This window comes from Mytilus galloprovincialis, chromosome 11, assembly GCF_965363235.1.
Source record: "Mytilus galloprovincialis chromosome 11, xbMytGall1.hap1.1, whole genome shotgun sequence".
Lineage (NCBI taxonomy): Eukaryota > Metazoa > Mollusca > Bivalvia > Mytilida > Mytilidae > Mytilus > Mytilus galloprovincialis.
The window spans coordinates 44,707,908-44,735,633 of NC_134848.1; the positions used below are offsets into that span (position 1 = coordinate 44,707,908).

The window sequence follows — 27,726 nt, forward strand, 5'->3', positions numbered from 1 at the left end:
AATGGATTGATTGTGTCTTATTCTTTATTTGACCAAGTCCTGGAAGAATCTGTTGGGTTTTTTTTTTGAAAAAATGGCAATTAAATTAGAAAGTGTCAGTGTAAGTGCCAGGTTTTAAAACAAAGGAATTCTGTCATTAAAATTACCATAGGTCCTTGTGAACAGGACACATTTTAGGTAGTTCTTAAATTATCAGTGATCGCTGATGGTAGAACAGTCATGTATATTTAGTCTCATCTGGCGGATATTTGTTTAATATTCAAGCATCCGTCATCTCCCTAATTTAAAATTTACCGACTTTTTTCCTTTTTATGAATTTTAAATATCTTAATAATCAATTTCTTTGCCGTGATATTTTGGAGGTTTTTGTTCTTTCTTCGTTAAAATGAGGGACATTGGCGCAATCATCCTCTATTCCCGGAGTATATTTTACTCAAATAAAATTAAACTACAGAATGCACGTAACAAACTGACACAATACAATGTTATCGTTTATTCCTTTCCAATAAATATATGATCGTCAATTTTCAGATTTTTATTGCAGCCATTTTCTGTACAACAAAAATTACACTCTCTGGTATCCGCTAGTTCCACAGATTCGCCATTCTGTAAAGTAAGACACAAAGGGTCGTCTGCAGTTTTCAGCCACCATTTCTTATTGCATTCATCTTCAGATACACAACTGAAAACACAATAACAGACAATTATTCAATATTTATACGAATGAGAGTTAGGTGTTGCTAGATATGAACTCGAGTTTAAAATCTGTTTTCAATATTTTTTTTATTTTTATACATAATATTTGAAATAAATAACAAGCAGTGTCATATGAGAAATATCTCTTCATACGAGAAATGGATAACAAGCAACAACTGTAGGCGAATAACATTTTAACGAGCATTGTGATACGGGAAATATCTCATCGGGCAAGAAATGGATCATAGGTCACAACCATAGGAGAATAACCCTTAAACGAGCCGTGTGATAACAAAAATACATATACCTCGTCGTGAGAGAAACGGATAACAGACCGAAACCGAAGTACAATAAGATTTTAACAAGCACTGAGATACAAGGAACATCTTTTCGTGCGAGAAATGGATAACAGGCCACAACCGTTGGAAAATAACATTTTAACGAAGAGTATGGTACAAGAAATATATCTTCGTGCCGAGGAATCGATAAAAGGCCAAAACCGTAAAAAACATTTTAACATTTTAATTGTAATGCATACATTTTTGTAGCATCATTTATAAATGATGCAATATGAATAAAAATATAGAATAGCAAATGATCAATAAAAACATATTAAGAGACACGAAGATGTTCGAAATTAATTGTATCTAAATAATTTCATATTTGTGTTCATTTTGTGTATTTGATATAAGGTCACAACAGAACACAACATCGAAAGACGTCTTTATAAAGGTAGTTTATATTTAAAGATCATCGAATACCACGAAAGTATGAATGATGTGGTATGAGTGTCAATGAGACAACTCTCCATCCAAGTCACAATTTGTAAAGCCCAAAAATAGGGCATTGTGAGGTTTTCGTGAGTCTAAATTAGGGCGGATTATCCTCTATTTTGGTATTTGATATTCTTTTTTTAATTTTGGGCACTTTCTTAAATTTTTATGGACTAATTTTCCCATTTTTTTTTTTTTTTGGCGGCTATCAATTTGTACTTTTTGCTATTATGTAAACCCACTCAGGCACTCATAAATGGACTAATTAAAGAACAAGTAACTAAGCTTGATGAGACCTCAATCAAACAGAAGGAACACCCTTATTTATCAGCTAGAAAAAAGACGTTTACCTTCTAAATATATCTTTTGTACCATCAGTGTGCACAGTTAAGGTATTCATACAATACTTTTTACCGGAACTGCATAACTGTAATTCATCATCATTACAATTTGTAGAATTGCATATAAAACAACTAATTGATCCACCATTGGTTGTGGGTTTGTTGACATTAGTTGTGTGTGGGTACAAAGTAGAACCACTAGTAGGTATTGGCGACGGCCGTTTAATAGTTGTTACTGGTACTTCTCTCGAAGGTAGTGAAGACGGCCGGTTAGCAGTTGTGACTGGTTCTACACTAGTTGGCAGTGGCGACGATCGGTAAATAGTTGTGACTGATTCTTTGGTAGAGGGTAGTGAAGACAACCGGTTAACAGTTGTGACTGGTTCTTCGCTAGTTGGCAGTGGCGACGATCGGGAACTACTTGTGACTGGTTCTTCACTGGTTGTGCGACTTTCTGATGTTTTCGTTGAATCCGGCTTCGAGTTATATGGTATTGTTGAGATTGACGTCGATGCCATTCTTGATGTTAATGACGATGAATGTAGATGATGAATGAAGGTTCTTGGGATGAGAACTATGAAAAAAGTTATTTTATATATATTAAGTTCATAATCGTTATAAAATACCTGAATGGGTATAAATAGGTTTAATAGAATAGAGAAAAAAGGTCACCCCCAAAAAAAAGATAGAATGAGGGGCTTTTAAAAATAAAAGGATATTGAATGCTAGTAATTCGCAAAACACATATAAAATAGATAAATTGCCATAAAAGAATTAAAGAATACAGAATTGAAGGAACGCCATCAAAAACCTCTTGTATTCTTCCTATCTCAAGTTTGCACTTTTACTTGCAAGTGCTTAGCCTAGCTTACTTTTTAACAGCTTAATATTGTTTCAAAGATGTTGTTTTGAAAAATACACTGTAAAGTTGTAAACTGAGTAATTCAATATTTTGAGATATCAACTAATCTTCAGCAAAAGTGGTCTTCTCCGTGTATGGATTTGAAATTTCATATATCCGTTTAAATCCTAGTATTCTGGTCTGTAATATCCATTCTCAATTTTATGGTTGGTGAATCAATCTTCTTTTTTTTTTAAATATATTTCAATATATAGAGAATATACGGAAATAGTACGTTTAGTGTACAGAAAAATACCAATCCTTCTTAATAATACTTTTCGTGAACATATTTGCCTTGTATATCGAAGACTGCTTTAATTATTGAATACAAAATAATTCTGATAAACTCATTACATTAAAGCCTCGGTCACACCTTACCGGATAGCTCGAACGAACGCCTAACGGATAACTTTTTTTCAATCCGTTCATGTCCGTTAGACGTCCGTTCTTATCCGTTAGACGTCCGTCCATATCCGTTGCATGTCCGTTAAGCGTACGTTGTATCCGTCGACGTCCGTTCTGTCCGGTTGAAAATTTTGAGCATGTTCAAAACTTTGAACGGACGTCCAACGGATAAAATGTCCGTTGAACGTCCGTTAGGCGTCCGTTTTGTACGGTACTCGTCCGTTTCGTTTCCGTTTTGTATCCGTTACGTGTCCGTTATACATCCGTTGGAAATCTGGAAGATAAATTCACCAACGGACTTCTACCGGACGTTTAACGGATAAAACGGATGTTGAACGGATGAGAAACGGACTTCTACCGGACGTATGACGGACAGAACGGATCTGAAACGGATAAATGACAATTGAACATTTCGCGTCAGAAATGCCAATTATTGGTACATGTATGTCTGATTTCTTAAGGTTCATGAATTCTTATTATTCATAATCGATCTTAGAGTATAGGCACGTCTTCACAATCAAGCAGTTCTTATTCAGGCCAGACACTGCCCTTTGGCGGAATTTTGAAGAACAAACCTAAACCAGTTACACAGAAACTTTTTGAATATTTATGCGATTTACATGTATTATTATTGTCGCCTTTGATTTTTCCGTAAATCTTGTTCATCCGTTTTATCCGGTACACTTCCGTTAGGTGTCCGTTTTATGCGTTACTCGTCCGTTGGATGTACGTTCGACATCCGTTCTGTCCGGTACGTGTCCGTTTCTTGTACAGTGCATATCCGGTGTGTGTCCGTTATGCATCCGTTACACGTCCGTTTTATTCGGTCAGTACATCAACGGACTCCCAACGGATAACAATTTTGTCAACGGACAACTTTTATTTTCATCCGTTAGGCTTCCGTTCGTGCTATCCGGTAAGGTGTGACCGAGGCTTTACACTCAAATGAATGGTATACAAGTATTTTCATAAAACAGTATGTAGCATAACTGCGATATACATTTAACGCAAACAAAAATAAAACATATTCAAAAATGTCTAGACCTACAATAAAACTTTACAAATGATGTTTAAGCCTAAACTTATTATTCCCATGTCGGGAATCCACTCATTGTTTATTATTCGTTCATTATAATACAACATTGGTTTACCATCCCGTTCTTTATGAAAAAATGCCCAACTCCCTAAATAAGGGCTATCAAGTTACGTTTTTATTCTAATGAACTTTGTACGACATGTTCATGTGCCCAGAACAATATTCTAAAAGGAAAACAAACCTCCATGACAAAGACACACGTGACATTTCCAGGCGTTATTGTGAACTGTGAATGCATGACAGTGCGATGGACAGTCACTTGCATATTCAAGACAATGTATAGTTGAAGCTATAACTGAAAAAAATCAAACATTTTGTTATAACAAAACATATCATACATTGGTAACTCAAATATTTAATATAAGAAAAGAGACTTGGTATGATTGCTAATTGGACAACTACAGTTATCCACCAATGTTCAAATAGAGTAGATTTGAACAATAATGGGCGTAAGTAAACTCATCATACAATGTAGATATCAGGATTGAAATTTTGTATGTTCACCGACGCGCGTTTCGTCTACAAAAGACTCATCAGTGACGCTAACATAAAAATCATCAAAACGTACAATAAAAAAGCCAACACACCCGTAAAGTCGACTATACTGCTCTTTTGAAGACACTTATATAAAGGTAGGAAATCCATTGTAATACCAAGTGAATAACATAAAATGCTGACGATGTTAATTTTCGCGTTTCCTACATGATGTCCATTCAATTGATTAATGCTACATATTCTGGAATATGTATCGAAATTTGAATTCGGAGACTGGTTCAATAAGCAATACATCGTCGTAATTATGTTCTTGTTAAAGTTTCCACTGGATAGTAAGCACAAGGCATTTAGTAAATCAGTAAATGTGCAAATGTTTATTGTCCTTCTTTTTAAATATATCTGGTATATTAATGCAAACTTCATTAAGTGGAGGGCCTCGGTGGCCGATTCGTCTAAGTAGTCGAATTACTGTATCACTATCCTATCCTCACAGATGTTGTAAGCTCGAATCCCACACGTGGCAGCAGGCGCTCTCGACTCCAAACATAATTATTAAATGATTTTCAGTTTTCCTACCGAAGCGAGTTCCCAACAATAGAAACATGGCTGTGCAATCGAAAAAAATGTGACAATGCATATGCATATATACGTCTTGACATCGCCCCATAAATTAACAAAGTTCTGGGTTAAATATAAATTGGCAAATTTTGTACTTTTTCGCTAACTAGTAAATAACAGTGTTGCAGTTGAAAATATCTTCTTTGTCTGACCAAGAATATGTTACCCCTAGTTTTTGGTTGGGTTCGTGTTACTTATTATTTAGTTTTCTATGTTGTGTCATGTTTTTTATTGTTTGTCTGTTTGTCTTCTTTCATTTTTAGCCAGCCGTTGTCAGTTTATTTTCGATTTATGAGTTTGACTGTCCCTTTGGTATCTTTCGTCCCTCTTTTACACCGGTTTTATTCCATAATACAACACAGTTGCTAGTTTTAGTTCTTAGTCAATATTATACTCACCACTATTTGTAACTTTTAAATCATCTTGGAGTAAAAATCTTAATTCTCTTTCTAAGTCTGTGTAAAAATAAGTTAAAACATTACTACATATATGCATGATATCCGTGGATTATATGTTGTGACAAACGTGATAATTTTGTTCAAATTCATTAGTGTTCGATGATTCTTCGGTTGTTTCGGATCGCCGCGATTCTGTTATAATTGGTCCTTTTTATCGTTGCCTTTTTAATTCCTAATTTATTACTTGTTCCGGATATTGTTGCTTTTTTTAAATACACTTTTTATTCCTCTAATTTTTTATTGCGAAATAACTCTGTACTAGTGATGGTAATTATTCTTGACGCTAGATTAAAAGATATAGGAAGATGTGGTGTGAGTGCCAATGAGACAACTCTCCATCCAATTAACAATTATTATAGATTAAAAGATATATTTAATTTTACATATAGCCCTATGCTAATAAAATTTCTTATGAAGCTTGTCCGTTTGACTGCTATGATACATGTACAATGGCATGCCCGTAGCTATTAAGTGGGTCTCATTGGGGTCTAAGCGTGACGCGGGATTGCCGATTTTTTGTAAGCATGACACGTGAAAATCAAATTATTGTGTCGTGAAAACGGGAAATGAGGTCTAGCGGGACCCGGGAAAAGACCAAAAAAATGAGAAATGATTACGTACGTGTACGGGAATCTGACAAAACAGTAAGCGGGATCCGGGATCGCAACCCCCCAATGAGACCCCCTATTTAGATGTAATATATTCGAAATGCATTAATAACGTAGATCTAAAAAATAATCCAGTCAGTTATATGATATCATTTGGCAAACATTCCAATGAAGACTATTCGGAGAAAAGAAACAAACATGTTTGTAAATATGTTTGCTACTTCCTACTCAGCGTATAAGGATCAGTATTCACCTCAAAGGCTTACAAAACCTTAAACATACTTATTAAGAAGGGATATAGTTTAGTTACGATACTGTTGTCAGGTCATTAAAGATTGCATATTTTGGCTTTAATATTTATTCACTAATAGGGTCATTGCATCGGAACTAAACACATTTATTTAAAAAGTTAAAAACAGTTGTTGGCATGACACGGGTTATGTTCTTCTCATATATTTTATGATAGTATGATACTAAACCCTTAACAGGAGGGATTGCGCCTGATATTCATATGATGAAGACATAATCTTTCAATCAGTTTAATTGATGTCTGGAGCTGGCATGTCAGTTAACTGCTAGTAGTCTGTTGTTATTTATGTATTATTGTCATTTTATTTATTTTCTTTTGTTACATCTTCTGACATCAGACTCGGACTTCTCATGAACTGAATTTTAATGTGCGTATATTGGTATGCGTTTACTTTTCTACATTGGCTAGAGGTATAGGGGGAGGGTTGAGATCTCAAAAACATGTTTAACCCCGCCGCATTTTTGCGCCTGTCCCAAGTCAGGAACCTCTGGCCTTTGTTAGTCTTGTATGATTTTTAATTTTAGTTTCTGGTGTATAATTCGGAGTTTAGTATGACGTCCATTATCACTGTACTAGTATACATGTTTTTTAAGGGGCCAGCTGAAGGACGCCTACGGGTGCGGGAGTTTCTCGCTACATTGAAGACTCATTGGTGGCCTTCGGCTGTTGTCTGCTCTATGGTCGGGATGTTGTCGCTTTGACACATTCCCCATTTCCTTTCTCAATTTTATACAATATGACAGTGTACCTACCTTGTTTGTTTGTTGTGTTACAGTCGCAGTAATCGCATTGTATGGTTCCAAGAATTATATCTTCTAAATGTCGGATCGTACAATATGATGGACAAACACGAACTTTATGGCTGCAAGGATTTATCATAGCCATAAACACTTCTCCTAGATAAATGACACACATTGTTTGTAATTAAATCGAAATTAAATTTGAATAAAAGAAAGACCAAAGAAGAATCAAAACTATTCCTTGGAATATTTTAATTTATCTGTCAGATGGGTGTAATTTTTGCAGAACTTAATATTAGTTTATGGTTTTATCAATAGGAAACTTATCAAATTCCGACAATGAAGGATTACTTTAATCCAAGCATTTAGACTCAGGTGTGGATTGTTGTTTTCTTGGCAATTTAATATCAAAAATTTGACGCGGAATAAAAAAAGAATAACAGTATCAACAATTAACTGATCGCAGTGCAGTGATTTAAAATTTTAAAAGTTTTAAGACATATGCAAACTACAGTTTTCCCGTTTTTCGTTTTTTATATAGACTAGATCGTTGTTTTTTCCTGTTTGAATGGTTATACTCTAGTCATGTTTTGGACCCTATATAGCTTGGTGTGTTTGAACTTTTGATTTTGCTACTAGTATTTGATTACGGACTTTCAGTTTTGAGTTTTCCTTGGAGATCGTTAGTTTTGTTATTTTACTTTTTGCTGTTCGGTGTGAGATAAGGCTCCGTGTTGAAGGTCGTACTTTGAACTATAATGTTTTTTTTTTTTATTTTTACAAATTCTGACCATGATGGAGAGTTGCCTCATTGACACTCATAATACCACATCTTATATCTATATACAAGATTTGGGTGGGGAGTTGTCTCATCGGCACATATATCATATCTTCTTATATCTACATCTTCAAACCTTGTGGACAGCGACAGAAGAAACAATGCCAATCATCGACTGTAATGTTGTGTACCAGACAGTCACGGTGGCAGTATTCTGGGCCCGGCAAACAGAACAGTTCGGTAGGATCAGGTTTCGGGCCTAAAACAGAAACACATCATTGTGCATCGAGAACGTAATACTATGTAGTTTGTGTGTAATGGTTTGCGTATCTGTAGCAATATAACCCCAGTTTTATACAAATACATTAACTGTAATTAAAAAGTGGTTATTTTCATGGAATGTACATATATCAATTCATCAAACCAGTTCGTGATTTATTACATTCGCATTTGTATGTCCCTTGTAATGCGAAGTTATCTAAATTGCAAATATAACGAATGCAACTCCATCGCGTACGGTAATTTAAATACAAATATGTTCTGAACTCTGTACTTTATAAACTGAGAGATTCAGAGTAGATTTTTTTTTATAGCCCTTCAGCAGAGGAAGAAGTTTGAATGCCTGTAGGGTTGTATTTATATATATATATATATATATATATATATATATATATACGTGAAAAAGTCCGAAAAAAGTTGTTTAAAGAAAATGAAAATAAATGATAAAAAAAAATTAGTACACTTTTATATAAAGTCTTCGTTGCCTGAATTATTGTAACGCTATAATACCTGATTGTGCAATCTTTGTTGAGGTTACCACTTGTGTCGTTGACGGCTCCAGGGTACTTGTTGCTTTAAGAATAACAATAATAGTTTTTGTCTAAATAAACATTGACATGCAGACTTCTAATACGTTCAGGTATTTCACATCCAATTTTTTATGGTAATATTCTTTATAAAGCACAAAGGTGTCAGTATTCACCTCAGAAACTTACAAAACGTTTGAATAGACTTATCAAGAAGGGATATAATTACGATACTGTTGTCAAGTCATTAAAGATTGCATATTTTGGCGTTAATATTGAGTCACTGATAAGGTCTTTGCATCGGAACTAAACACATTTATTCTAAAAAACAGTTGTTGGCATGACACGGGTTATGTTCTTCTCATATATGTTATGATGGTATGATACTAAACCCCTAACAGGAAGGATTGTGCCTGATGTTCATATGATGAAATCATAATCTTTCAGTCAGTTTAATTGAAGTCTGGAGCTGGCATGTCAGTTAACTGCTAGTAGTCTGTTGTTATTTGTGTATTATTGTCATTTTGTTTATTTTCTTTGGTTACATCTTCTGACATCAGACTCGGATTTCTCTTGAACTGAATTTTAATGTGCGTATTGTTATGCGTTTACTTTACTACATTGGTTAGAGGTATAGGGGGAGGGTTGAGATCTCACAAACATGTTTAACCCCGCCGCATTTTTGCGCCTGTCCCAAGTCAGGAGCCTCTGGCCTTTGTTAGTCTTGTATTATTTTAATTTTAGTTTCTCGTGTACAATTTGGAAATTAGTATGGCGTTCATTATCACTGGACTAGTTTATATTTGTTTAGGGGCCAGCTGAGGGACGCCTCCGGTTGCGAGAATTTCTCGCTACATTGAAGACCTGTTGGTGACCCTCTGCTGTTGTTTTTTATTTGGTCGGGTTGTTGTCTCTTTGACACATTCCCCATTTCCATTCTCAATTTTATTGATTTATTGAGTTCAATATTAGAGCACGACACAATGTTAGTTCATTGTCTACAGAAGAAGAAAAAACACTTAATGCGTGTTTAGCTTAATATTTATATGAGCACCGTTAGAATGAACAAAAAACTGAAATTGACTCTTCACACGTTTTACGGGACAATCGCGAATTAGTTTACCGATACTATGCGCCAGTTTCTCTACTCACTGACGACGGGTTTCTGCGGTATGAGATCTTACCTAACAAACAAATCACCTAACCTACACGCATATATATTATGTCCTATTGACTGCGTGTTTTAATTCGTATAGCGGTTTATGTATGTTAAGCAGGAGATGCTTATATGTGTCATAGTTTTTGTGTGTGGCCAATTGCTAGAAGGTGCTGATGGTAGATCTTTGGTCCATGTCAAGTTGTATAGAACCCCGTAGCGTGTTACAATAATACATTTTGTGTACTTTACTGAGCTGTCAAATTGTTACTCGTTCAATCTGAGTGCACAAAAGTAAAGCTGGGAACATATACATGTAGTATAGCCTCTATGCCTGCCTATCTGTCTAATGTTAAAGAGTATGCTGACCTCTATATATGCCTTTTATTAACAAACATTTGGTTGTTGTCTGATTGACATGCATATTACATGTAAAGCTTATCAGATGTGTTTAAAAACTAAGATACAGCGAAACCTGTTTAAACCGAACCACTTCGGGACTTAAAATTTTGTTCAGTTTTGGCCGATGTTCGGTTTCATCAGGTTCACAACGCATACAGTTGGTATGACGGTGCGTTAGAACATGTTTGGTTTATTCAGGTTTTTGGTTTATGCAGGATTCGATTTAGCCAGGTTTCACTGTAATATATTTACCAGCATGTTGCTTGATGCACCGGCATATTTGACATCCGTCAGGTCCTATTTCAAAAACTTTCCCAGCAGGGCAACGGAATAAAGGACAGAAGAATGGTACACATCGCTTTGTTTTCCTATTGTAAAATTCCTCACTTCTGTCTCTCGTATTTTCCCGCTTTAACTTACGATCAGGGAGCACGACATTGCCCAGTGGATTGTCACGTTTTCCTATAAAAAAAATAAAAATAAAAAATAAGGACAACAAATAAAAAGTATACCGAGAAACTTTTATTTTTGGTGTAACATTGAAGTATACTAATATCAACTGAAAACTAAAATAGAGAGAAAGACAAACGCCATGGTATATTCAAAATAAAATGTGTACTAGCTCTGTGAAAATGGATGTCATACTAAACTCCAAATTATATAAATGAACTTAAATTTAAAAAAAAAACAAACATACAAGACTAACAAAGGCTAGAAGCTCCTGACTTAGGATAGGCGCCAACATGCAGTAGGATGAAACATGTTAAATTTTGTGAGATCTCTTTCCTCCCCCTATACCTCTCTCCAATGTAGAATAAGGAAACACATGTAGCAATACTTAGACCTAAAATACTAATCATAGATACAGTAATTGTTTTCTTTTTTGTGACTTAGATGGAGAGTTGTCTCATTCCTGATTTTAATGGCCAAAACGAACTGTTTTGTTTTAAATTGTCAAAATATATTTAAAGAAATTAAAAAGAAATTTCAAAAAGTTAAAGAATAAAGAAATTAGGAACCCTTATTCAAATCTCATACAGAGCTGTTTCCGTTATATTTTTAAAATTAAACACGTGTCTTCGTTTTTACGTTTATATATATAAAAGTATGTCGACAGAACTTACCAAACGATTCCTTCTGAAGAACTTTACACACGCAAGTTTCACAAATACGACCATGGTATGACACATTGGACTTGTCACAGAACGTCGGGCACATGGCTAATTTCTGTTGACATGGGTTCCTCAAGGTTACATACGTAATGTTATTGACAGTGATATACGGAGATCTCGTTCCAGACGTTGTTATCGTTGGTGGAATCGTTGTTGGTACAGTTGAAACAGTCGTCGGCCATAGAACTACGATAAATATTCCAGAAAACGAATTAAACATAGTCTTATTTTATATATCAATGTGAATCTACATAAAAAAATATTTAAAAAAAATGTTTACGTAAAATACACATTTTTTGTTCCTTTAGAAAATTGGACAAATCTTCACTAAATTTTTTAAAAATCTATCCCACGCCTTTTCCGTATAGCAGCGATTTTCAGACAGGTTTTCGATTATTTGTATCGTGACTTCCATATGTGGTGTACGCACAAATCCCGAATGGATAAAGAGGGTACATGTAACCTGATTTACTTGAATGTTAACCACCTAGGACATAGTATACTGAATCAGGGCTCTCCAACATAGATAAGACACGTGGGTTAGAAGGAAGTTGGGTCACGTGCTGGTGTGTTTGTTCTCTAAGACTATAACATAGTACAGTCCGTTCGTGTACAGACTAAAGTTTCTGGTTCAAGGACAAATGGTCTTTTTTTATATTTTGCTTCGTGTTGTTTTGAGATTATTTTTGTTGTTGTTGCTGCTTTTCATGGTGTCGAAGATTACCGACGGACCTTGATAAACAATCAACAAAGAATAATAGAGCGCATGGAAAATATTAAAATGATATAGTTGAGCCATGTTTATTTGCTTTAGTTAAATAATTTGACGTATAAAAATATTGTTTACATAATCGATAGGTAATATCTACTTTCCATGTTTATTTACTTTCTAATGTCTTTAGTTAAAGGTTTTCCCTTTAGTACCTTGTTTGTGACGTTGAACTTCAAACGAAAGATGAGGTGGGCGTGACCGTGGTTATGATCACTGCATTCAAGAAAGCTGTCGGTAAATTATGGCACGGGAAGACATCAATTCAATAGCAGAACATTTTTGAAGATTTCGATAAAATAAAATAAAAGAGGGGGCGAAATACACCAAAGGGAGTCAAACTCATAGATTGAAATGAACTGACAACGACAAATATATTTGTTTCCCTAAAAAGTCTAAGTATATGTGTTTTATAGTTTAAAATATATATTACCTACTATTATTATCTGGGTTTTTACAAATACAAAACTCACACACCACGTCATTTTTCAAGGTTACGACCTCACACGATGAAGAACATAGCTTAAATTTATCATAACATGGATTGTCAAGGGCATAAAACGATGGTGTGGCCTGCGTTTGAGCTGAAATGGAAATTAAAATCAAAATGCATATTTTATATATCATCAATTCAAAAGATAACACCCATACGAAAAGAAGACAGAGACCACTTATGATCATATATATGTAGCTCTTCACGTGTTTTGTTACGTATATTGCATGGCATTTTGGTTCTCATCTTTTTTTAATTCCTGATAAAGATAAATCCCCAAAAAGCGCATTAAACGCGTTACGCAACAAAATATAAAAGTGAAAAATGAATTCCAGGCTACATGTATGTTTTTTTCTTTTATCGACATTTTTTTTATATCTTATTTAGCATAAACTTTCAAACAAAAACCAGCGTTTTTGTCCATTCGTTTTTGATGCGTTTTGTTATTTGATTTTGCCATGTGATTATGGACTTTCCCAATTGATCTTCCTCTAAGTTCAGTATTTTTGTGATTTTACTTTTTAATTCTATGATAAAAACAAACATGAAACCTATAACAAGCTGTACACAACTTTTTAGTGAATAGAGATACATGTAGTTTGAATAAATATAAAAGAATAAAATAAAAACGTTAGTCATCAATACTAACCGTGTATTGGTATAATCCTGCCTACTAACTTAATATGACTTACCCTTCCGGAGCACCTGAGATCACCCCTAGTTTTTGTTGGGGTTCGTGTTGTTTATTCTTTAGTTTTCTATGTTTTGTCATGTGTACTATTGTTTTTCTGTTTGTCTTTTTTCATTTTTAGCCATGGCGTTGTCAGTTTGTTTTAGATTTATGAGTTTGACTGTCCCTTTGGTATCTTTCGTCCCTCTTTTCATATGAAATATAGCTTATTACCAATCATATTCCAAGAAATTTATAGAAAGTAAGATGATATAGAATACATGTAGCATTCAAAGTGAGACAACTTTGAAAATCATTTATATTGTTTGGTCAACGTAATTAATTCAAAATGATATTGATTGTATTGAACAGTAATGATTATGCAAGGACTGTCATTTGTACTATGTAAGAATAGGAACGTAATCACTCTTTAATATACAGTTATTAGGGTCTGGTTTGGGGGTCCTTGACGTGTGTATAGTTAAAATTAATATTTATTTTACTTCCCTTCTTTGCACTTTTTTTCTCTTATCTTTATTTTTGATTTTTTTTTTCAGTTACATCTTTGAAATATAAGTCCACGTACCGTTATCTTTTTTTATCTAATCGTTGTTGTTTATAAACTACTAGATATGTGGGCTGTACATTTACGTCAATGAGGAAGCAACCATCACCTTCCTCCATGACACAAAGTTTGTTTTTTGCACAAAGCGCAAACATTTTTCTTTTGTTTTTCGACGCTATCAATCAAATTTTTGTTTCAAAATGTAACATTACAAATGTTTGGGGGAAATCTGGAATCAGAATATTTTGTTTTTGTCATCTGCTTGACCAAATTTTTTTTTTTTCAAATAGGGGATCAGAATGTATTTTAAGGAAACAAAATACCCCGTCTTTTTATAAGTTAAATGGTGGTTCCCTTATTTGAATCTAAATGATCTATTAAAACAAGGCATAATTTCAACCAACACACAAATGCCTCTAGCTTGCTAAACATTCCGATAAACGGTATCCCCTATTCTGTATTGTACATGCAAAATGTAACATTTATTGCGATTGGATATCCTGCATTTATCCTGTTTTATCATAAAGTAAGATCTAATTACTTCGCCGTTTCAGAATCTAATGCATCCTGGGTAATATTTTCAAAAGTGTACACCACAACGTCCTGATTGGTTAAAAATGTCATAAACAATGGAAATTTAACCAATGACGTGGCGTTATTTTCATTTTGGGGTACGAACAATGAAATTACCCATGATATCTTTAGATTCTGAAACGGCCAATTACTGATATCCTCCTCCTTAATAATTGAAATTTATTCATTTTTGCGTTAATCATGACCCCCTAACTAAATCATTGGAATTTATCCTTTTGCATTAATCATCATGAACATGCATGAAATATTTGCCACTGGACGTTAAGCAACCAACAATCAATCCTTCTGTGTTAGTCATGTCGGGAATATGTCAATCGCTTATTTTTCCAATATAATAATCATTGATGGACTCTTTTCTAGTTTTCCACAGACAGACTAACTTTAAATCAAAGTTTTCTATATGTACTAGTATCAAATAAAATAAACATACCATAGGTAACTGCGAAATATGTAATTCCTATTATAAGTTTTCCAACTGACATATTAAGTATTGTTGTAAACAATGTCACATAGTACAGATATCGACAGCACCTGTTGGAGGGTGATAAGAACCTGTATATCTGTTGTTAGTGTCATAGTTTACGTTAATGGGTACACAATTTATTTTGAACATTTTGGTGTTTTCAAGACTATGGGTATAAGGGATGACAGTATGCCTAGATGAGACAGCAATCTAGAAACACAAAAAAATCATCTACCAGGGGTCGATGTGATCAATATCGGAGTTGCTACGTATAGGGCTACGCAATTTTTGACTTTATACGTATAGCTACCATAATCGCGTCATAGATTAAGATAGCACAAACAGGGAATCTAAAATTACGTCATCAATTTCTAAATAGACTACTTGTATTTTTGTCCATCTGGTGAGTTAAACCTTTTTCAACTGATTTGTATAGTTCGTTCTTATGTTCTAATGTTATACCACTGTCCCAAGTTAGGGGAGTGTTGGGATCCCGCTAACATGTTTAACCCCGCCACATTATTTATGTATGTGCCTGTCCCAAGTCAGGAGCCTGTAATTCAGTGGTTGTTGTTTGTTTATGTGTTACATATACATGTATGTTTTTCGTTCATTTTTTTTTTATATAAATGAGTCCGTTAGTTTTCTCGTTTGAATTGTTTAACATTGTCTTATAGGGGCCTTTTATAGCTGAATATGCGGCATGGGCTTTGCTCATTGTTGAAGGCCGTACGGTGGCCTATAGTTGTTAATGTCTGTGTCTTTTTGGTATCTTGTTGAGAGTTGTCTCATTGGCAATCATACCACATCTTCTATTTTATATTCGTGTACCTTTGAATAATCTCGATAAAAATGTCAATACAAAACTGAATTTTAGTCAACAGCCTTAAAGTCAGCGCAACAAATCTTCACATAGAGATGACGATCCATAAAAAGAGAGGAGATATACCCATACTTCTGTATCCCAATTAATTAGGCATTCTCACCTATTACGTCTGTTTGTTTTTTTCACACATTGCTGTCAATAAAAGAGAATTTAATCCGACTGCCAAACAAGTGATTCAACATTTTTTTTTACATAAGGAGGATACCTACAGTGGAGATCAGTTCTAACCTCTCATTAGAACTGTCAGACTAATCTGTCATAGAACTGTTCTAACCTGTCCTAGAACAGTTCTAGCTAGAACAGTTCTACCCTAGAACTGTTCTAAGTAGAACTGTCAGAATCAGTTCTAGGTAGAACTGACCAAGTCAGTTCTAGGTAGAACTGTCAGGATCAGTTCTAGGGTAGAACTGTCAGGATCAGTTCTAGGTAGAACTGACCAAATCAGTTCTAGGTAGAACTGACCAAATCAGTTCTAACCGTAGAACTGTCAGCAGAACTGACTAAATCAGTTCTAACCGTAGAACTGACCAAACCTGTCAGGATTGTAGAACAGTTCTAAATGACGTCACTGCAGTTAGGGCATCTCTCGAGTCGCCATTCAGTGTTATTATTATCGTTGATAAAGCCACACTCAAAATGCCTCCCGTCATAGTTAACCGAATTTCAATGTATATGAGACAGCGAATAGTTAATATGCGCCAAAGTGGAAAATCGTATGTGAAGATTTCCAGTATTTTATCTGACACTGAGGGAGTTTCTATTTCAAGAGAGGCCATCGGGAAATTTTATACCCGTTTCCGTGCAAATGGCACTCTTAGTGATCCACCAAAGGCAGCTGGTCGGAGGAAAACCCTGCAAGATAGACACTAATTGGTCTTTATAGACGAAAAAATCCATGCCGACAGGGAGATTTCGGCACAGGAACTGACAAGAGAAATTAATGCTCGTTTTCACATAAACATAAGTGTGGCAACAATCAAAAGAGCCAGGAAGAGTCTTGGGTGGACACGTTCGGCGACACAATACTGTCAGATGGTTAGACATCAGAACAAACCAAAGAGACTGGACCATGCATTGAAATGCCTCGCAGACAATGAACAGTTTGATGATGTTATTTTCACTGACGAGACCACAGTTAAAATTCAAACCACAACAGGAAGATCATTTAGGAAGGAAGGGGAGCCAGTCATAAAGACAGCTAAACCAAAGCATCCATATCAGGTAAGCATAAATGTACACTTTCCGTATTGTATTCTTGACTTATCCAACTCGATTTTATATTTACACATTTAGTAGATACGACAGTGTCAGTAACTAGGACGAGGCCATAAAAGCTTTTAAAAAAACCGTACAAATCAACCATGGCAAAATAAAACAAAAGGTAAACATAAAGTCATGTGTTGTTCAATCATAAAAAACACTGGTAAAGGTATTAAGGTTTACAAAAGGAGAATGCAGGCAGCAAGAGGCGGATTTAGACATTTTAATAGGGGGCTCCACCAACCAACATAACCAGGAGAAGGGAGGTGATTCCAAATATATGTGCCCATTCAAATGGATTGATCGTCAATCCACCTTATAATCAGAGTCTATCATGTCCATAAACTGTTCTTTGGCAAGTCAGCAAAATCCCTCAAGTATTATCATGATTATGGGGCAGTCTGGTGGGCAAGATTCAATAATATCTTCAAACTATTACATGCGAGGGGGTGGGATCTACAATGTACTTCATTATCGGACCACAGATGAGTTATAACGTTGTGATTGGTTAAACGCCCTCACATGGTGACCCCCTATGAGACCGTATGGGGTTAGTAAGTTTCATATGGAGTTCATGACACGTTGATGGAGACGTCATCTATTAATGTTGTTGTGTTTCATTGTTTATTTTCAACAAAACGCCGCAGAAAAAGTCCAGCGTCCGATAAATCAGTTATACGGTTAACTACTGACCCCCTACGGATCCATAGAGGGTGAATAAAATTCATAGGGGATTCGGCCTCAGGCCTCACCCCTTATGGATTTTACTAACCCTCTATGGATCCGTAGGGGGTCAGTGGCGAACCATATAACTTATAATATGTTTTTGGTAGGGGTGTTTGAGTATAGCTGAGACATCACACATCCCAACCTTTTCATATATTTTGTATATCTGACATGTATATCAAAATATATATACCCTGTCGTATATTTATGAACAACAAATAGACCTATACATACATTGTATAAATGGATAAAAGATAGATTGCCGTTCCCTTTCAAAACTTGCTGACACTTTTGAGATTCCTATTTATAATTGTAATCTTATTTCCTGTTTACATTTCTGAATTTTAGTTTGCACAGTTAGGTGCAAAAGTTAAAAATGTGATTAACAGCATCAACACTAGTGGAATAGTTCAACCCATGAAAATATTTCATACATGTGAAGATTAATAGAGAGATAAACGTGATATGGCAACTGTCTAATACATTCACAACTGTGGTTTTAACCACACCCGAAAGATTTGGACTGCTTTAATTTTTCCGACACTTATGATATCATATAATCCTCAAAGGCAAGTTGAAAACCCTGTCGAATTGATATATTAATTTAAATTTTGCACCCTTTTCATATATATATATACATATATATAATGAAGCTTGTAAAAGTCACCTATTCCAGCGGCTCATCTCTACCACTGATTACATAACAAGTAGCCTTCCCCTGGATTATACATGTAGTCTTGCAATATTTTTATGTTTTTATTCAGCAATAAAGTTCTTAGTAAATTAATGCATTTTATCTACTATTTGATTTTGCTATTACTCTGCAGTCAGGATAGTAAACAATTATAAATTTATCATGTTTAAAAAAAAAAGCTACATGTATAACATTCTATTTAAAAAAAAGATATATGACTTAAAGTGTTTAATTAATTTTAGGTACATGTTTGGGGAGGCATTTCTAGGAGGGGAGCAACTGGCCTGTATATATTTACATCAATAATGGACAGTATTGTGTACCAGGGCATTTTAACACAGAAACTGGTTCCATTCATACAGCAACAGTATCCAAATGGCCATCGTTTTATGCAGGACAATGACCCGAAACATGTTAGCAGATCTACAAAGGCTTTCATGCAGAATAATGGCATTAACCATTGGGTAACTCCACCAGAAAGCCCAGACATGAATCCTATAGAGAATCTTTGGGGATCACTGAAATATCACATAAGGTTAGTATTCTTTAGTATAAAAAAGAAGATGTGGTATGATTTCCAATGAGACAACTCTCCACAAGAGACCAAAATGTCACAGAAATTAACAACTTTAGGTCATCTTACAAGCTTCAACAATGAGCAAAGCCCATACCGCATAGTCAGCTATTTAAGGCCCCTAAATGACTCCTTAGAAAATGAGAAGCCATTTAACTTATATGTCTAAAAATAAATGCAGTAATAAATGAAATCCGAGTTTCCAACAGTAACAATTATGACAATAGACTATAAAGTAAAGAAAATATAAAAAAAAAGAAGATGTGGTATGATTTCCAAGAGACCAAAAGAGACAGACACAGAAATAATCAACTATAGGTCAACGTACCTGCAACAATGAGCAAAGCCTATACCGCATAGTTAACTATAGAAGGCCTCAAATTATAGTGTAAAACAATTCGAACGAGAAAACTGAATGCCTGATTTATGTAAAAAAAATAAAACAAAAAACAAATATGTAACACTAAACAAAATAATGTTTTACAGGAGGAGAAAGAAACCTACCAACCAACAAGAGTTACTTGATGGAATTCAAGAGTTTTGGGATACCGTAACGCCCGCTGTATGTTGCAGATACATAGACCATCTTTTCAAGGTTGTACCAAAAGTTGTGGATGTAAATGGTGAAGCAAGTGGATATTGAACATTGTAAACAGCTTGTTATGATTTATGTAATGATGCATTAGATAGACTTTCCCAGGGACTAGAACCCATATTTCTATATTGTATTGGTATTTTATACCTTTTTTTATGAAGCAAAAGGAAGTTTTCCAGAACTGTGCTGTTGTTTACATTTTCTTAACTTAGTATAAATCCAGTGAAAATATTTTATAAGTTATTTTCTATAGTTTCTATCCATTATTGCAGTTTTTCTCATAACTTCCTTTTTTTCTTTTACTGGTGAGAGAATTTTTCCTGTCAGCTAGATTATGAGGTTTGAACTCTAGCCTAATTTTTCATACACCTAAACTGCCTCAATGGAAAGAAATTCTGTGATGAAAAGGGGAACAGTTTTTATGTGATCTTTATAACATAACAATATATTGAAATTGTATATATTGTAGATTTTCTTTTTAAGTTGTACTTGTATTGCGTTTTTACCTTTTAATGTTATCTTATTGTATACTAGATTAAAGATGATAATGTAATTTTTGGAGGTTTTATATGTTTAAATGTTTTTGTTGAATGTAGATTTATCATGTTCATAAGGTTATTTGAAAACAACAAAATCAAGTACATAAGTATCAACAAAAATGCATGTTTGCCTTAATCTATGAAATTTGTATCCTTGTAAATAATTCAATCTACAGTAATTGTTTATATCTGTTTAATGGTAATTTCACACCATTTTCTTTTTTTATATGTCTGCTAAAAAATGTGTTAGTATGTTGCTATCACATCGTGGATGTCTGAAGACTCTGCTGTATCAGACCCCACCTGTTTAGGGTTAAACATCTGCTGTCGTATCAACCTGCACTCATCAAATCATTTTATTTAAATTTTTACATTGCATTTTCATCATAATATAACCAACAAATTGTCATTACTTTACATACAAGAAACCTGCGTAGTAAAGCTTGCAGATTTAGTGTTTCTTCAGATGGTTTATGCAATACGGTACATGTACATATCTTGGTTCCTATTTTTTTATGATGTTGCAAATTTCAAGCACCTGATAAGAACTTACTGGAGTCTTGGGATATAAAGAAATATTATCTAAAGTCATAAACCATGCATGTAAGTATGTTTCCAATCTACAGAACAGAATTGATTTAATAAACTTATTTGAAAGTGTACTTCTGTTTTCAGTTTTATTCATTCTTTCTCAAACTTGCCTTTTCATTACATCCATCCATTGTTTAGGAATCATTACATTTAATTAAGTTCTAGAAATTTGTTGAATGTCTTCATTGATTGATTGATTGTTGGTGTTTTAATGTTTTTAAGCACCACTTTCAGGGTTATTTCGTAGCGGTCAGGTTTTTTTGGTGGAGAAAGGGTAGTGCCTTGAGAAAACAATGACCTTCAATAGGAAAACTGACAATTCTAGCCAATTAAGATTGAGTTGAGTGCACCAACACAAGCTAGATTCTAACTCACCTACTCAGTCTGGCTAGTGATAACAGTAGTAAATACTTAGAACATTTTGCCATAAAGGACCTTGAGAGTCGATTCATCAGCCTGAAAACTGTTGACTGTTAAGATATTTAAAAATAGTTTGATTTCTTGACTAAGCTACATGTTGTGAAAACTTATGAAAGATCAAAATCAGTATTTCAACATGTCAATGGGAAAATAACATCATTAAAGTTTAAACAGTAGAAAGAATCAAAACACAATTCATGTCAAAGAACAACAACATGACCAAAGACAAAAAGGAGAATATAGCCTAAGACCAAAAATGAGCCCTCAACATAACCAGAAATCTTTAACCCAGAGGCTTTCAGACCATCAGTCTGTTTGAAAATAAACTAAGCTTTGGTCTGTATGTTAGATTCTAGATCTCTAGGTTATATAAATTTGGAGTTTGAATTGCTCCTCAGACGCTTAATGTCTGTTTCAATTGAAACTAGTGCACATGAAGAATTTAGAACAACCGTTTTATACTCTTTGTTTGTCACTTCCAACATAATTTATCACATAACTGTATGTGCCTGTTCATAGTACGAGGAATCATAATTTTGGTGCTATGCAGAATCGAATTTGCTAATTTGCTTATTGTTGAAGGCTGTAATGTGTGACTGATAGATGCTGATATCTTATGCTTTTTTGGTCATTTGGTGATGGCTGTTTTATTAAGTCTATCAGGAGCCTGTAATTCAGTGGTTGTTGGTTGTTTATGTGTTACTTATTTGTTTTTCGTTCATTTTTTTTTACATAAATAAGGCCGTTAGTTTTCTCGTTTGAATTGTTTTACATCGTCTTATCGAGGCCTTTTATAGCTGACTATGCGGTATGGGCTTTGCTCATTGTTGAAGGCCGTACTGTTACCTATAGTTGTTAATGTTTGTGTTATTTTGGTCTTTTATGGATAGTTGTCTCATTGGCAATCATACCACATCTTCTTTTTTATATTGTAATTACTCCATCTTTTTTAAAGTTTGAACCTTCCAATTGAATCTTATTCTGTTTAAGGTTTATTGTGTTGTTCATGTAATACTTTTTAAGTTCACTTTTTCACAGCATGTTTTCCAAGAGTTGCTTTGATTCTATATTCCTTTGAATACTTTCGTATCGTCTGACTTCATACAATGTTACCAGATAAATGAGAAGAATAATCATATTTTTACTCTCTGCATTTCAATGTAAATGACTGGTACTTTTAAACTAAATAGGTTACAAAACATATAATTTGTTTTAAAAGATTTATTGGTTTCAGATACACTATAAAATATACTTTCAAACAATTCAACATTTTAAAATAAATTAATCATATGAAGATTTAATAGTAGCAACATTAAATTAGCAACTTTTTTATACAGTTATACAATTTCTTCTTAGTTTTGTTATGTACATCTTTAATCTTTTCAATATCTTGAAAATTTACAGAATCTTTTTTAAACAAAAATGAAAATTTTCTCCAAAAATCTTGTTTAATGCACCCAAAAAATAACAAGTCTGTTCAGCTAAAACTTTTTAAATTGGCTGTTTTTAAACATACGTTTTACCATATAATGAAGTTTCTTTTGACAAATGTGTTGTATATGCATGACATAAAAAATATAAAAGAAAACTTTTTTTCTTCATTTGAATTAGAACCAATTATAAGCATATATATTCATGAAGCTAAAAATTTGTTATAACATAAAGAGTTTGTGATTATGTAACAACACATAACTGAGTCTCAAATGTCTAAGTTACAATGATGACAGGTCAAACTCTTTTTCCAGGTGCTTGTGAAATTGCCAGTTTGCCTTGTCGATCGCTCGTGCAACATCATTCCAACTACCTGTCTTGTCTGATGGTGTTACGGGAAAATAGTTCAGGCATGTAGTTCTGATGGCCGATATCTTTTCTGGATTGATCTGTTCTTTAACTAACGACTTGTTGCTGGATTTACCACTGACATTTTTTTGGTACACATCTTTCAGTGAACAAATTTCTCTAAACAAGTCAACACCAAACTTTCTTCTGTCACTACCTGCTTTTAGTTTGGACTTGTGTATAATATTATCTGGAATTCCTAGGTCTGTTGTATTAATCGCAATTGGAATAGTACATATGTTTAAATTTAAAGCGGATGGCGTAGTTGTTAAAATAGTGGCTACAGAGAGTTGACAAAATTTGGCATCTGCAACTAAAGGTTTGGCTGGTTTTTCTTTGTTCAATTCTATTTCTGACAGTACAAATCTTGTAGTGTTGTTGTCAAGGCTGATGAGGTCATTAATTGAGTCGCATAAGGTTGTTGGCGCTATGCTGATAGAGGATGTAGAAACTGGAGCTGACGGAACAAATGCAGTGAAATTGTCTATATCAGTATTGTTTATTCTGAGTGATGGTTCCTGACTTGTTGGAGGCATTGGAGAAGCTGTTTCAGTGAAACATGTCAAAGGTACATCTTCTGTATTTGTAGCTGGAATTTTGCTGACATCTGGCAAGGTACTTATTGAAGATGGATGCACAGATTGTTGTTGTGACTTAACTTCAGTGGTACATGCAGAAAGTTGTATTGGTTTGACAGACTGCCATCCAAGCAATATAGTGTGCATATCTTTTACTGTGTTCTCTATGGATAATAATCTACCTGAGTCTATCTGCTGATTTACTATACTGTCCAGGTCTGGGAATGTGAGACTTAAACGGTTCTCTTGATGTTGGTATACTGAAGATTTGCTTGGTGACTGCTTGGCAGGTGACAAGTGAACTGGTGAAGAAGAAGTTGAAGTGTGATCTGACTGCTTGGCAGGTGACAAGTGATTTGGTGAAGAAGAAGTTGAAGTGTGATCTGACTGCTTGGCAGGTGACAAGTGATTTGGTGAAGAAGAAGTTGAAGTGTGATCTGACTGCTTGGCAGGTGACAAGTGATCTTGTGAAGAAGAAGTTGAAGCGTATTCCAAGGGTTTGGCAGGTGACAAGTGATCTCGGGAAGAAGTTGATGAGAGATCTGGTGATGAAAATCCTGATGATTTAGGATGTACTTCTGATGGCTTCGTTTTTGTGCAGATAATAATTTGATAAAATAAAGTGTATAATGAATTTTATGAAATATGGATCGGCAAATTCAGAATAATTTTATACCTTTAGAATCAATGCCATATGGCTCCCTTAGTGTCTTTAGAAACATATAGCAATACATATTACCATGTGCACCTGTCCTAAGTCAGGAATCTGATGTACAGTAGTTGTCATTTGTTTATGTTATTTTTACGTGTTTCTTGTTTCTTGGGTTTGTTTTTATATATATATATATAGATTAGACCGTTGGTTTTCCTGTTTGAATGGTTTTACACTAGTAATTTTGGGGCCCTTTATAGCTTGTTGTTCGGTGTGAGCCAAGGCTCTGTGTTGAAGGCCGTACATTGACCTATAATGGTTTACTTTTTTTAAATTGTAATTTGGATGTCCAGAGAGTTGTCTTATTGGCACTCACACCACATCTTCCTATATCTATGTGCATAAAAAAACAGCTGATGAAAGGTAAATAAAAAGTCACAAAATACCTGGTAAAAAAAATCACAAGAAAAACTCACCAGGTCACAGGAAAAAAGTCACAATATATATTTTTGAGTAAAATTAAAGAACCTTAGTGAGCACGCTCACATACCCCACGTCCCCACATTGACATTGGAGAAATTAAATAAGTATAAGAAAAAAAAATTGTATAAGAAAAATTATTGAATAATAATTTCCTGTTAATATACACATCTACATAGTATGTCCTTATTATCTACAAAATTTCATGAAATTCTGTTGTGTGTTTTCAGAAGAGTTGAGATGACAAACTGTTGCAGAAGTACATTGAAGCAAATAAGTTCAAAGGGGCGTAACTCCTAGAAATAAAATTGAATCGTAATTTCCCGTTGATACGCACAACAACATAGTATGTCCTTATTATCTGAAAAGGTTTCATGAAATTCTGTTGTGTGGTTTGAGAGGAGTTGCGATGACAAGAAACAGGACTGACGGACAGACGGACGGACTGACGGACGGGTCAAAAACATTATACCCTCCGCAACTTCGTTGCGTGGGGTATAATTATTTATCAGAAGTATGTTGGAATGCACATGAAATAGTCACTATGTACATGCATGCAATGAATAATTTAACTAGAGTCTTTATATATGCATAGTAAAAAGTCATAATATACTTGTATCAGATCAATTATCCCTTTTTTCTTTTCAAAATTGCTTTTTAACAAACAGGGAAAGCGCAATTTAATTTGTTTCATTTTATTTAATAATGATCTCAAGTTGTATAATATCATTGATATGGCTGCCTACCTAAACATGCTAAAGGTCTACAAAAAGGGAAATGTGTCTCAAGAAGCCACTTATCAATATCAACAGTCCCTAGCAATAACTGTTGTAAATATTAAACTATTAGTAATGACCATGGACAATGAGTTGTTTGTTTAAAACACTAAATCAGATTCATAATCTTCAAATATCAAAATAACATGTGGTCAAGCCATATAATAAATTTCTAACTGTGACCCAAAATAAAGGAAATTGGTGCTGCTTAACAGGAACCTTCTTCAAAAGAGATATAAAACAGCATACATGTAGAACATGTAAAATGTATTTCTCTAATTCTTTGATAATTTATCCCTTTCTGCACCCATTGTATAAAAAAATTTAATCAACATGTGGTTTGTTTGATCTCAGTACTTCATTGGTTAAAATCAGATCGTGACATTGAATTTTCTTGCTTTCCTTTGAATTTCTTATTGTGACGGCATGAGAAAAGGTGACCATGCCTGATGAAGTCACATAGAAAGAACATGAACAATGATGAAAGAAGAGCTATATAAATAGCCACAAGGAGGTACATTGAACAGAATTAATTTATGTTGTGAAAACAGTTGGTGTCAAGTTCAACTGCTATATATAAATTTTATTAACGTTTCTGTGATGAAGGTTAAACTTTTTTTTCCTGAACAGTTTTGATGTATTTCCTAGAAACCAGTGGCGGATTATGAGGGGGAAAAATGGATGAATATATAGGGAATCACTGAAGCACAACTCTTCAGCAGTGGGCCCCACTTATGAAAATTTTTGGATCTCAGACGCTGTGAAGTTCTGTGATCAGCTATTCAACATTGAGTAAGCTCTGACGAAATATCCCTCTTCCATATAAAAAAAATACATTACCCCCATAAGAGTGGGGTGGGGTAGTCCAAATAAATATGACGTCTTGAAAGGCTATTGTATTTTTTCTTTGAAGCCTTAGATTATAAGTTATACGGTTAACTACTGACCCCCTACAGATCCATAGAGGGTGAATAAAATCCATAAGTGATTCGGACTCCGACCTCACCCCCTATGGATTTTACAAACCCTCTATGGATCCGTAGGGGGTCAGTAGTTAAACGTATAACAAATTTATCGCACACTAGACTTTTTCTGCTGCGTTTTGTTGAAAAATAATCAAAGAAACACAACAACATTTATAGATGACGTCACCAATACCGCGTCACCAACCCCCTACAGTCTCATAGGGGGTCACCACATGACGGCGTTAAACCAATCACAAAGTGATAATTTACCCGCAGTGCAAGAAGTTTATGCAAGGCGTCAAAGAAAAAAATATAATAGCCTTTCAAATCGTCATAATTATTTGGACAAGGGGTGGGGCTGATAATCAGATATCATATTACAGTAACACATAGTACATGTATGTTATTGTTACAGTATTCTTAGGCCTGATAAAATTGCTAGCTCTGCACAAGATAGGGTTTAAAAAATAAAATAGTTATGAAGAATGTGAACAAGCTAAAACAGTGACCTAGATCAACAATGATCAAACGGTAACAAGCTTATAAATTTTATGATAAACAAAAAAGCATGTTCCATCCACAAAAAGTGTCACCCCTTTCCCGTCAGAATATAGCCAGTCGTTCATTATGACTTCTAAATAATGAAGTTGGTATTTTCTTTACCTGAGAGTTCAAATATTTCATAAAATTGTTTATTTTGCCATCATCTCCTCCATCATCCATCGTAATAAAATTTCCGCTGTAAAAGCGACCAAGACGGTTATGGACATTTTCCGTAACGAGAAATGTTAAAACAGTTCTGCGATATATACAATGTATAATTTATATATTATTTTCTTTTA

The 27,726-nt window shown here is 34.4% G+C and overlaps 1 protein-coding gene across 2 annotated transcripts; it reads right to left on the minus strand.

Moving 5' to 3' along the window:
- Nucleotides 1-478: 478 nt before the first annotated feature.
- On the minus strand, nt 479-15,395 carry LOC143052239 (uncharacterized). Of its 2 annotated transcripts, none has more exons than XM_076225228.1 (11): nt 15,277-15,395; nt 12,962-13,108; nt 11,708-11,941; nt 10,836-11,045; nt 9,009-9,071; nt 8,356-8,478; nt 7,454-7,597; nt 5,724-5,780; nt 4,394-4,507; nt 1,820-2,384; nt 479-682 (listed from the first exon to the last, which is right to left on the minus strand). In XM_076225228.1, exons 1-11 carry the CDS (start codon nt 15,326-15,328, stop codon nt 493-495), a joined length of 1,899 nt encoding a protein of 632 aa, XP_076081343.1. In that variant the 5' UTR covers nt 15,329-15,395; the 3' UTR covers nt 479-492. The 2 variants fall into 2 exon arrangements, with proteins under 2 accessions (XP_076081343.1, XP_076081344.1); XM_076225229.1 differs by having other exon boundaries at nt 12,958-13,108; nt 15,277-15,382.
- Between the last annotated feature and the right edge of the window lie 12,331 nt (nt 15,396-27,726).